This window comes from Podarcis pityusensis (assembly GCF_964106645.2).
Source record: "Podarcis pityusensis genome assembly, chromosome: 3".
Classification (NCBI taxonomy): domain Eukaryota; kingdom Metazoa; phylum Chordata; class Lepidosauria; order Squamata; family Lacertidae; genus Podarcis; species Podarcis pityusensis.
Window position 1 is genome coordinate 26,114,979 of NC_138026.1, and position 12,721 is coordinate 26,127,699.

General features: G+C 43.0%; 1 protein-coding gene across 1 annotated transcript; it reads left to right on the forward strand.

Annotated features, from left to right (window-relative positions):
- Positions 1 to 364: 364 nt before the first annotated feature.
- On the forward strand, positions 365 to 6,897 carry RPS7 (ribosomal protein S7). The gene is made up of 7 exons (XM_080999394.1): positions 365 to 439; positions 2,016 to 2,097; positions 2,520 to 2,591; positions 4,336 to 4,479; positions 4,763 to 4,827; positions 5,376 to 5,526; positions 6,769 to 6,897. The coding sequence occupies exons 2-7, from the start codon at positions 2,023 to 2,025 to the stop codon at positions 6,844 to 6,846; spliced, it is 585 nt and encodes a 194-aa protein (XP_080855520.1). The 5' UTR covers positions 365 to 439; positions 2,016 to 2,022; the 3' UTR covers positions 6,847 to 6,897.
- Positions 6,898 to 12,721: the final 5,824 nt, after the last annotated feature.

Genomic DNA, 12,721 nt, shown 5'->3' on the forward strand with positions numbered 1-12,721 from the left:
CCTCTTACTGAGCAAAAAATCAAACCGTATTCTTACAGGTATAGGCTCAAGTAGGCAACTTCCGACTAGACAACATTGGAGCGCTTTTTAAAAAAAACACCCATTAATGCGTGCGTATTTGTTCCCTTGGTGGATTTGCAACTTGGAAGAAGGAAAGGCATGGAAAGTTTACTTTTATTAATACAGCCGACACAACCACTTACTCCCAGTTCCCCAAAAGGGCTCTTCAATACAGCACAGTATTGCCGTTTGGTGAAAGCAGCGCTTTATCCTCTGCCAGGAGTTCCCTCCCGCCGGGAAGCTTCAGATGGGCGGAAGTACCCTTTCAATCCCAAGCTCCCCGGGACGAGAAGTGGGCGGTGTTGCGGCCCTTCCCGGCAGAGAATCTGTGGTGCTCTCGCGAGAACTCTTCCTCTTCCTTAGGCCGGCGCTGAGAGAGGTAGGCACGGCCAGCCGGGGCCTGCTGGGCTGCGTGGGGGCTTTTTCCCGCGGGGGCTCCGGTGATATTACTCCGGGGCGATGGATGCCCTCGCGCCCGGCCCAAGTGTCCAGAGATGCGTCCGATTCGCCGCCCCTTAATGCCCGATGGCTTCCTGGCACGGCGAAGGAGACCCATTTCGGGGATGGGGCAGGGGACGGTGGAAGGGAGGGGGAAATGACCCCCAATTCTCTTTCTCTTGGCTGCTGGAGTTTCCACGGGTCTTCCATGTGCGCCTGGCTTTCGCCGAGTGTTGCACCGAGCACACTGCTTGGGGGGCTCTATGAAGTCTTATCAGTAGCTTTAACCACTAGGCAGGACTGTCTTCCGTGCTTTAGCTTTCCCGGGGGAGGGGCGCGGAGGCCAGTTCTACCTCCCTTTCGCTCCCCCTTCCGCAACCTCCAAGGGCAGCACATGGTCCGTAAACTCCCAGTATTCCCTGCTCGAATAAGAGAGGGGTGCAAAGCAGGAAGCTTTTGCCCCACAGTTGTCATATCTTCCCAATACTGCAGTGTGTGTGTGTGTGTGTGTATCTGTGGAAGTTGTTCAGACGTGGTCCTGCATGAATCCTATTTAAGATGAGGAGCCTGTGTCCCCCTAGGTGCTAATGGGCTATGGCTCCCAGCATTGGCCGTGTGTCTGGAAGCTGCTGGGCTGCAGGTTCCCAAAACCTGTTTCAGATGTAGCTCTGCCTTCCCCAAAAAACTATTTCAGATGGTACCTCTGCCTTGCCACTTAGCAATTCCGGAAAGCATGCTTACATCAGGAAGAACTTAATGATGGTAAGAGCTGTTTGGCAATGAAACAGACTCTCAGAAAGGACTCTCCTTCCTTGGAGGTTTTCTAGCAGACGTTGGATGGCCATGTGTCATGGATGCTTTAGTTAAGATTCCCACATTGCAGGGGGTTGGACTAGAGGACCCAACCGGGTCCCTTCCAACTCTCCAGGTCCATGGTTCTATAACTGTGGCCCTTTGATAAAGCTTTAATAAGATGCTTAAGACTGGGGTTCTCATGTGCTTCTCTAGAGTCGCTTTGTAAGGGTTCTGTGGTAGCTGGAAAATGCATGTTGCTGCTCGCCTTCTGTGTGTGGACTGTTCCACATCGTATTAATCTTGCATTTTAGTTGAGTGCTTCATATCTTAGTAATTGAGAAAAAGGCCTTGTAATATACACTGCTGTTAATGAGCCCATATTGTAGATGTGGGGCCTGCAGTTCTGAGATTATGTCCTCCCCACAGACCTCTAATAAGATCCTGGCTAAACTTAAACAAGCGTGTTATTTTGCTCATAGTAAATACTTTTAACCACTACACTCCTCTTTGTGGTACTTCTGCTAAGAGTGCATACAACATTTTTTAATGTGTACTAAGACTAAATCTATCACTGCTTTTTCCTTAAGTAATATGACTGAGCCAGCCTTTAGAATTGCTTCTTCCACCATCAAGGCTTTCCCTAATTTGATGTCATTGTGATAGGTGGAAATCATTCTTTAAAACAGTACATTGAGATATTGATTGTTTCCTTTGAAATGCAGAAAGGCCATGTTCAGTTCCAGCGCAAAGATTGTGAAGCCCAATGGCGAAAAGCCAGATGAATTTGAGTCTGGCATCTCCCAGGTAAGTGCTCCTTTCAGTTGGTAATATAGGCTGTAATGTGTACAGAACATGTGAGGGTTGGAATCTTGAGGCTCCAATATGATGTCATAGCCCTATATTTTAGTATAGATGTTGTGCTAATTAACATTCAGCAGCTGCAACCAGAGTATCTTTGTAAGCTGTTTGTTTGCAAACTCCTCTACTGTTGACCAATGTTTATGGGAACATTTGAACTATATGTATTTGATATGTAACTGAGGTAGTTGTTGCAGATCCTGCTACATCAACTTGTTGAATATGACTTTGACAGAAGTCAAAGGAACATAGGTATTCAGTGATTTCCCCCTCAAAACGTTTTTTACAGCCAAGAACAACTACAGTTATTTTAGAATTGGTTTGTTGCAGATATTTGTTAACTTTCCTTTTAACTTTCCTCCCTCAAGGCTCTCCTGGAGTTGGAGATGAATTCTGACTTAAAGGCTCAGCTGAGAGAATTGAACATCACAGCAGCAAAGGTAGCTTAAAAACGGTGTTTCTCAATGGCGCAGGCTCATTTTATAGGATGCTTGGTGTATCTAAGCTACCATGTTGGTATTGAAAGTGATAATTTCAGTGTGTGTTAAGTTCTACAGCGTTTTTCCGCCTGGAAATGTCTTTAGCGGACAGATGTGTAACTTCTTGTTGTCTCAGAATCCAACATGGGCATCCATTGAGGTGGCTCTCGCATGGCTCTGCCCAGGTGGCGTATGGGAGCGTAGCCCCGTAAGGGGCAATGATGTATAGTCCTATTCCACAATGTTGGACATGAAGCTTTCCCCCCCCAGACTGAAAAGGCTGGTGTGGGAGGCATCCTGTATATTCCTATAACTTCCCAGCTTTTACAGTTGCTGTGAAGACAAACCATGCAGGACACAAGTGATCAAACTAATTGGATGTGTTCAGGATGAGCTGCATTCATTCATTCATTCGGTTCATGGAAACCAGGAATGTTGTTATGTGCACTGTAGTAGTTGTGTTTGCAGAAATTAGGGAAGCTGTGCTGCTCACCGAAAACAGGTATGGAAAATCAACACACCACTCAAAAGTTAGGAATTTAAAAATTCCTGGTCATGTGCAGTATAAGTTATTATCAGCTTTCTCTCAGATGAGGAATCTGAAATAATGGCTATTTCATGAAGTCATGGCCAGGCTTTCATGAGTTCAGTGAGCTGTGTTGTTTTTCCATCCGTTGGATATATCACATTACACTGTTATTTTTCCTTTGGTGATGTATACTAAAAATGCACACAATCATCGGTTATGTTCCAGTTTTGAGAATCACTGGAGATTATATCTGGAACTGAACAATTATCTTTTTCTTAAACAGGTAAATTGGACTTCCATCCTATACCTGCTTACTTGTATAAAAGTAAAGATGTGTAGGGTTGTGGTAAAGGCTGCCTTAAAGGATTCTGGAATAGGCTACACCGGGTTTGATACTTACGTATCCTGTGACTTCCTCTGAATTATCTAGTACTTGCCACTGTTGGCGGCTAATAAGCCAAGTGGATGTTGGTCTAACTTTTTGTTGGAGTTTATACAACACCCGAGGTGTTTGTAACCTGAGGTACCACTGTAGTTTGTTGGACAAGCGCTTAAAACACTTGGAGGTTTTCAGGTGTGCTTTCCTAGTTGATTTCTTTAAATATATATATATAATTAAATAAGATATTAATGCATTTAATATTGAACTTGATAAATGTGGTGCTTTTCTTCCATAAAACTTAGTGGTGCTTGTTTCTGTTGGTCTGGCCTTAGGTCTACTGCAAAAAGGTGATACTTAGAAGTGCTTCTTAGGTTGTTACCTTAAGAGCCAAAGAGTTTCATTATTGATCCTTTTATTTTTATTATTTATTTATTTCTTTTATATACCATCTTTATCTTCTAAGGATCTCAAGGTGTGGCTTACATGGCTTTCCTCCCCATCTCATCCTCACATCCACCTTTGGTAGTTTAGCCAAGAGGGGACATAATGTAGTGGTAGAGCCCATGCCTTGCATGCAGAAACTCCAAGGTTCAGTCTGTGGTATCTCCAGCCGAATGACCAAGCTGCAAGCACTTATCTGTGACCCACCGCTGGTCAAGAGCAGATCATAACTGAGCTAGATAGACCAATGGTCTAAAGAAGATCCGTGTTTCATGACTGGAAGTAATCCTGCAAATGCTGGATGGTATTTAAAAACTTAAACCATGTTCATTCCCAGTTCTGTTCTTGCTTAGGAAATTGAAGTGGGTGGCGGTAGGAAAGCAATCATCATATTCGTGCCAGTCCCTCAGCTGAAATCTTTTCAGAAGATTCAAGTGCGGCTAGTTCGTGAGTTGGAGAAAAAATTCAGTGGCAAGCATGTGGTGTTCATTGCTCAGGTAGGTGGCAGCTTGTCATAACTTTCTACAAAATGCTGGGTTGGGAGTGTTAATGGAGGTAGAACAATTATTTGTCTGTGAAAGGTGTGCTAAATTGAATCAGAACACTGCAGCCTTGTACCAGTGGGTAGGGAGAGCACTATTATGTTCAAGACCTGCTTGTGAGCTTCCCGTGGGTATCTGGTTGGCTCTGGTATTCTTTACCTTAAATCTGGTTTGTTAATTCCATTCCTAAACATGAGAGAAATGTGCTGATACATGTCATGCTATCGTCTTTTAACAGAGAAGAATTTTGCCGAAGCCAACAAGAAAAAGCCGCACAAAAAACAAGCAAAAGCGTCCCAGGAGGTAATCTCAAATTTATATTATATGTGTAATAATCATGCCTTAATCCATTCCTTTCCGTTTGCCATGAGTGCACATTTTAAACCTTGAAGACTCAAGGGAGAAGACTGTTTTAATCTGACACTTGTGGGTCTCTGATCCTTGCCAGGCATTAATCTTGGGTAGACCCATAGTTCACTGATAGATGACATGTTTTGTGTGTAGAAATTCCTAGCCTCCTGGACTAGGTGGGGCAGTGGTTAGCCTCAGTATAAGGTAGCTCCATATTTATTTATTTTATACCTAAAACCTAAATGCTGCTAGATTTTGTTCACTACCTTATTACTGGCATTTCATAAGGTTTAGTCACCAGATCTGTCTGTTGTACCCCTGGGATTGGGTGAGGGTAGAAGAATGCATCCTGTGGGTGTTTACATGCTACCTACTGTGTTAGTATCCAGTCCACAGAAGTATCCAGTCTTTCTGCTTCTCTAATGATTCTCTGTGGTGCAGATGAAGGGAAAGTTGGCATTCGTAAAAGCATTTTAATTGTACATAATATTTCTGTTTAGCCGTACACTCACTGCGGTGCACGATGCCATTCTTGAAGATCTGGTTTTTCCAAGTGAAATTGTGGGCAAGAGAATCCGCGTAAAACTGGATGGCAGCCGGCTCATAAAGGTTCACTTAGACAAAGCGCAACAGAACAATGTTGAACACAAGGTAAGAAAGGGCATCTCTGTGGCGCGGTGGGTCTGTGTGTCTACCTGCTAACCAGAAGGTTGGTGAGTTTGAGCCCACCCAGGGATGGCTTGTGGGCAGGATTCCTGCATTGCAGGGGTTTGGACCCAAGCACTTCACGAAGCAAGCAGAGTTGAAACTGGCAAGGTAAAGGTAAAGGGACCCTTGACCATTAGGTCCAGTCATGACCGACTCTGGGGTTGTGGTGCTCATCTCGCTTTATTGGCTGAGGGAGCCGGCGTACAGCTTCCGGGTCATGTGGCCAGCATGACTAAGCCGCTTCTGGCGAACCAGAGCAGTGCATGGAAACGCCATTTACCTTCCCGCCGGAGCGGTACCTATTTATCTACTTGCACTTTGATGTGCTTTCGAACTGCTAGGTTGGCAGGAGCAGGGACCGAGCAATGGGAGCTCACCCCGTCGTGGGGATTCGAACCGCCAACCTTCTGATCGGCAAGTCCTAGGCTCTGTTGTTTAACCCACAGCGCCACCTGCGTCCCTTTTTGAAACTGGCAAAGATTACTGCTATTCCGGCTGCTGTGATTAATCTGTGTTCAAGCTGTTTGACAGCCCATCCCCTTGGGGTGCTCCAACGAGCCAGGTTTTCCACCAGCAGTATCTTCAAACAGGAAGCAAAAACTTGGGGAAATGTGCAGCTTTCCTTGGGTGTTCAGCGCTGTCCTTGCTGACTCTGTAGTACACTGCAGTACTGCATGAGAATTTGCAGTTTTAACAACTGGCATGCTGGCACATCTGTACTACCTGATTGTTAGTAGAAAAGATAGTGTTGGTGTGTGCACCTGGCATCACAAGATGGAGCCATTTACGATGAACGATGGAATACAAATGGCAGAGTGATACTGGTCCACTTATTTATCAACACAGGCATTGTTCAGATTTTCTCATAATTTTGTCTGGAGTTTAAAATGCTGTGCTTCTATACAAGTGGAGTGACACAGTTCCATTTCGCAGTACGGTATGGAAGAGGGACTTCACCTCCAAAATTCCATATGGCAGTGCCATGTCTTTTGTATGGCTTCGTGAGCTTTTTTGGGAGGAAGAATGGGATAGAAATTCAAAGAATAAACATTTTCTAAGAAGTAAAGCCATGTACAGCACCGTTTTGAAACTCGCTGTGTATATTTGTACATGAACTATTGTGACTGTAGAAAATGATAGTTTTCTGTTTACCACTTTTATGACTTCTGTTCCTTCCCTTTGCAGGTAGAAACATTTTCTGGTGTCTACAAGAAACTCACAGGCAAAGATGTCGTCTTCGAGTTTCCAGAATTTCAGCTGTAAAGTACAACAAATGATTGAATAAAACAGTTCAGTTGTTCATATATCATAAAAGTAATGTGTTTTTATTAAAACATTTGGAGAGAAAGAAAGGGGAAAAAAACATTTGGAGAGAATGGGAGTCTCTGCTAGGGTTTGGTTGTAGAAGGTTTAATGTCCCACACAACAATCTTGCTACTGCCCAAGGTAGGTAACTGAAAAAGAGTTCTGGCATAATCTTTAAGACCCTTGATCCCTGGCTTTTCTGATAGAAAAAGGAACCAGAACAGTTTCTGATCCAGTGTTTCTGTATGAAACGACATTGAGCATGTCTTGATCTGTAGACCTTAGACCTGCCTGACTGTATTTCTGATATACAGCAGGATGCCAATGTACTTTTAAATGTTTACTGATTTTTAGTCATTTTGGGCATTTTAACAGTAAGCGAATTGTTCAGCAGCACTAACAAGATTTCTGCTTCAATGGCTTGGGTAAAGGGAGAACTCTGGGTACCTAGGGTAGAGTTGAGCTGTCTTACCTTACTCACTGCATCACATTATTGCTGATAAACTTTGATACTGACCTGAGCCAGTTTTGCTACACAAACTTCACAGAAGAATGTTGACCTGTGAGCCATTTTTACAGTTTGGAATGGCAAATAGCTTTAGGTTTTAACTATTGAACTGATGCTGTAATGAATTTGAGGCTGCAATCCTGTACCCACATACCTGGTAATATGCCCCATTGAACTCAATGAGACTTGAAATAGACATGTTTAAGATGATCCATGAATGTAGTTCATGTAGGGGGAATGTCTCTTTATAGTAATGAAAATTGCCTTTTAAAAGTGTGAAGTCTATAGCCTGTTCGCATATATTCTGCATCCCATAAATGTCAAAACAATATAACATAGATCTCATCTATGGCTAGATGTACTTAATTCTGAAGTAATTCTAGTAGAATGGGATATATCAACATTCTGTTCTACACACTTTTGTAGAAGAAGAGGAGTTTGGATCTGATATCCCGCTTTATCACTACCCTAAGGAGTCTCAAAGCAGCTTACAATCTCTTTTCCCTTCCTCCCGCACAAGAGACACTCTGTGAGGTGGGTGGAGTTGGGAGACTTCAGAGAAGTGTGACTAGCCCAAGGTCACCCAGCAGCTGCATGTGGAGGAGTGGGGACACAAACCCGGTTCACCAGATTACGAAATAGTGGCTGCTATCCAAAGGCTCATCCAAAAATTTGCGCACTCCAATGAGGTTTTTTATGCTTTCTATTTTAACGTTGGACCTCTGTAGTGTATCACAAGCTACTTTTGAAAGGCAGCTTAGAATCGAAAGCAAGTTGCTGTGTGTGCGTGGGGGGAATTACTATTTAAAAAGGGCAAGACAAACCCCTCCTGGCACATAGAATTAGCAGGCTATGATCCAAAGAGCTGTCCTGTGGGTTTAGTGTCTTCAAAATTTTGGTGAATATCAGCAGTCTCTTAAGTCTTTAGACACCCACATAATAAATTGGATTGTGAATTATCTCAAGGTCATCACCATTCACTGACATATGCTTAGTAAGACAGGAATACTTCGGACACTAAGATTTATGTTGGATTGTCAATATGGAGGATTTGCATCTCTCTAAAATTCCCAGGCACCCTTTTCTGTATATAGGATCTTCCTAAACTCTCAGCTCTGTAGCTACCCTACCACACTTTTCTCAGGCCTTTACTAAATATTCTACTTATATTGGACATGAATTTAGATAGGTTACAGCAAAACTTACCATAGAGCTATCCAAAACTGGCCAATCTACTCCCCTTGTGATGCTTCTGCTATATTCTTTCCAGGAATGTTCTATTAAGAATGTGAGAGGAATTTGAACTTCAACTTGGGTTCTGCTAATCGTTCTAATAGGGTTAGCTGGCCATGTTTTCTCCTGCTCTCTGCACTGGGTGATCAAAGAATTTCAGATCCTGGGTATCTGAATTGGAGAAGGAAAGATGCATGCAACATGAACTTGTCATCTTTCCCAGAATCACTGCCAAAAGAAACTCTTCCAACCCAGCTGGCTGGTGTTTTTTTTAGACTTCTTCAGTGGGAACCGTCAAGATACATCTTTGAATAAAAAACATGTTGCAAAAGAATATATCGGCAGTCTCTCAATCTGTAAAACTGATTGTTTTGTGACATCTCTCTTATCAAATGGGGTAAAGGGTTATATTCCTACGTGGATGGTTGTCATATTACCTGCCTCGAATATTCATAGTCTTAAAATCCACTGAAGGTTCATGGTGGCGCTGTGGGAAATCAATTATCTGCCCAAGTTTTTAATGAGTCTACTGGGAATGCTGCTGTTCTGCAGAACCTTAGAGTCCATTACATAGCTGTGCCTTGACCTTACCCGTTTTAAAATAAAATCTTTAGGCACAAAATCAAGAATCTGCAGGAAAGCAATTGGATTCTTGGCACATGGGTGGTTTGAGCAACTTTATAATGACGTCCCGTGCAAATTCTGCATTTCAGAATTATCAGTCGGTGCTGTTTGGATAGTGTACATTATGAAGAGGGACTGAAATGCACAGGATTGTCAAAGCATTACGTCATGATAAGTTCAAGTGATCGGTGGAAGAGTTGCGTGTAACCTCCAGCTACCTGTTGTTCTCACATTAACAGTTAATATGCCCTACTGAAGATTCTTTTCTTTGAAGGTGGTTGTTTTGAAGGATGTCCTGAACCTGTAACAATTTTATTTCAGCTTGTTAGGCTTTAAATAGAGGTATCAATTCTACCTAACCTTTGGGTGGTTAATAATAAGGGTTGTTAATAATAAAAAGTTGCTTTTTAACTCTCTTGAGGGATAAAACTAGTCCACCTGGAATGAGACACTCCTTCAAACAAAATGTGTGATACTGGATTGTACTCATACTTGTGAGTAGACTCATTCTACTTGGTTGAGTATCACCCAGATATTCTCTTAAGTTTCTTCAACATCCAAAGTATATCATTTTTAAAAATACAATATGCATTACTTTGAAAACGTCAACCTGTTTATTAGGTTCCCTCTACGCTTTTTAAAAAAATATTTTTGTCTCACTACTATTGCACCGTTTATGGGCAGAGAGATCAATGCACTGGTGATTTGTATGTAACAGAGTCTTCAAAGAGGGGGTGAATGGGGACTGAAATAACCCTGTCACATTCTGTACATCAAACATTCCTTGGTTGCTTGTGAGTGTCTTCTGATTCTTTAGGAACTACTTATATGAATAAAGGGAAATTGTTGCTTTCCAGCTTGGCTCAGAGTTCCTGTGTATTTGAAACTACCGTATTTTTTGCTCTATAAGACTCACTTTTTCCCTCCTAAAAAGTAAGGGGAAATGTGTGTGCGTCTTATGGAGTGAATGCAGGCTGCGCAGCTATCCCAGAAGCCAGAACAGCAAGAGGGATTGCTGCTTTCACTGTGCAGCGATCCCTCTTGCTGTTCTGGCTTCTGAGATTCAGAATATTTTTTTTCTTGTTTTCCTCCTCCAAAAACTAGGTGCGTCTTTTGGTCTGAGCGAAAAATACGGTAATTGCTAGAAAATACAGTAGCTCCCCAGTGAATGCTTCCACTAAGCTGATGCATATGGTTAACAAGTATTCACACTATTTGACTCCTAATTGAGGACCATGTCTTTGACCAGGCTTGCAACCATCAGCTACCAGACAAATAACGACGGTAAGGAAGAGTTTTTACTTGCGTTCAGAAGCTGTTTTTATTTATTGTAATATCCTTTTTCTAATTCCACATTACTGCAGATACAATTCAACCGATCTGCATGAATCCACATGGGCAGATAATAACTTTCTTGGGCCAACAAGCAATGGACCTGATTCAAAGATTTCCTGAAGGGTAGTGAGAAAGAGTACTGAGATCTCTGTTCCTCTTCCATTTCACCGGCTGTTATATCTTGGATGTTCTGTGCTGGCCCCAAACAAGACAGATGGAGACTTGGGACTTAAGCCCCTTGCGGGGGGTACCGCAAAACCAAAGGCACCTCAGTTTTATCTTAGCAGTTCAAAGCCTTCCAGAATATCATTACTATTAATCCATCTACTCTGAGAGATGAACTACTGGAAACCTTGTTCATCAAGAGAACATGTATAATAAGGCCTTTTTCTTATGTAAGTCTCTACTATGATCAATTAATACCACTCAGGAGTCTCCAAACATCAGCTGCTGACAGGACAGTCGCTCCTGCTGATAATAGCCTACTATAATTTGGCTGTGCTCATGGTGGAATATGAGCTGCTATAATCAGTTGTTTCTGGGAGTTTCTTGGTGCATAAGCGAGGTTTTCCCCCTACTGTGCTCTTTCAAGATAAGGAGAATTGGCAATGGGTGTGGTTTATTAAAGGGTCAAATAGTAGTTTTCCACAAATATTTTGTGTCTCTATTTTTAGATGGCCATAGCAAGAGCCTTGGGCTCCAGTCCAGAGGTCCTAGAGCAGTTAGTACTAGGGATATATGAATACGCTGGGGCCTTTTAAAACGTTTTCTCCCAGCAGTTGCCATTATAGTAGTACACCCTCCGAGTACACAAAGGGATCTCTCTATTCTAGGTTATATTCTAGCTTGTGAAGACCTGGGGGCTTCAGCATTGCTTATTGGTTTTTAATCCCATGCAAATTGCACTGTGGGGAGCACGCCTTTATTATAGTATAGAATAGGGTTTCCCAAACTTTGGGTCTCCAGCTGTTTTTGGACTGCAGTTCCCATCATCCCTGACCACTAGTCCTGCTAGCTAGGGATGATGGGAGTTGTAGTCCAAAAACAGATGGAGACCCAAGGGCCTGCTGGAGCCTGTCAGTGGCCCATCTAGTCCAGCATCCTGTTCTCGCAGCAGCCAACCAGATGCCTGTGGGAAACCTGCAAGTTTGACCCAAGCACAAGAACCCTCACCCTGAGATCTCTAGCAACTGGTATTCAGAAGTATTACTGCCTTCCAACTGTGGAGGCAGAGCAAAGCCACTATGGTTAGTAGCCACTTGATAGCCATATCGTCAGGAATTGGTCTAGTCCTCTTTTAAAGCCATTTTGAGTTTTTGGCCGCCGCTGCCTCCTGTGGGAATGAGTTTCACAATTTTGACTGTGCAGTGGTACCTCAGGTTACAGACGCTTCAGGTTACAGACTTTGCTAACCTGGAAGTAGTACCTCAGGTTAAGAACTTTACCTCAGGATGAGAACAGAAATCATGCGGCAGCGGGAGGCCCCATTAGCTAAAGTGGTACCTCAGGTTAAGAACAGTTTCAGGTTAAGAACGGGCCTTCAGAACGAATTAAGTTCTTAACCTGAAGTACCACTCTACTTCATTTTATCTGTCCTGAGCGTTCCAAAATTCAGGAAGACAAGACACATTAATGGCACTATATTGGTTCCAGGGCCTGTACCCAATGCATAAGACTAGTAACATCATGGCAGTACTCTTCTCCACTGTGTTGGAGAAAGGGACTGATTAGGACAGTGGCTTTCATCTCGGGAGGTGAAAAGGCTTTGACTCGCCTTGGAAAACGCAGCTACAAGTGGTGTGTTTGCATGTGGCACAGAACTAACAGCTATTCCCACAGGAAGTGCCTTCTCTTAGCAGCCAAGACAAGCTTCAGTAATGATATGATTATTGCACTTGATTAGGTTTTATCCTTGCTACTGCCTTGTCTTAGCTGTTGTTGGGAGAAGGCAGTCTGAATACAGTTACAATGTCCTGCAAGCAACATGGGAAACAGCAATTGCAAAGTCTCTGTGGCCAGGCAGAAATAGTGCTGGTCAAGAGTTGCAGATGAAGTACAGCCTTCCCCACAATTCAGTTATCTCCAGTTTTTACACTATAGGGCCTTTTTAACACCTATGGTCTGAAGTGGTAC

Excerpts from the sequence above, each read along its gene's own strand:
- RPS7 (XM_080999394.1), top strand. The coding sequence starts at position 2,023 with ATGTTCAGTTCCAGCGCAAAGATTGTGAAGCCCAATGGCGAAAAGCCA. Across the intron at positions 4,480-4,762 it reads ATGTGGTGTTCATTGCTCAG|AGAAGAATTTTGCCGAAGCC; the intron begins GTAGGTGGCAGC and ends GTCTTTTAACAG. Across the intron at positions 4,828-5,375 it reads AAGCAAAAGCGTCCCAGGAG|CCGTACACTCACTGCGGTGC; the intron begins GTAATCTCAAAT and ends ATTTCTGTTTAG.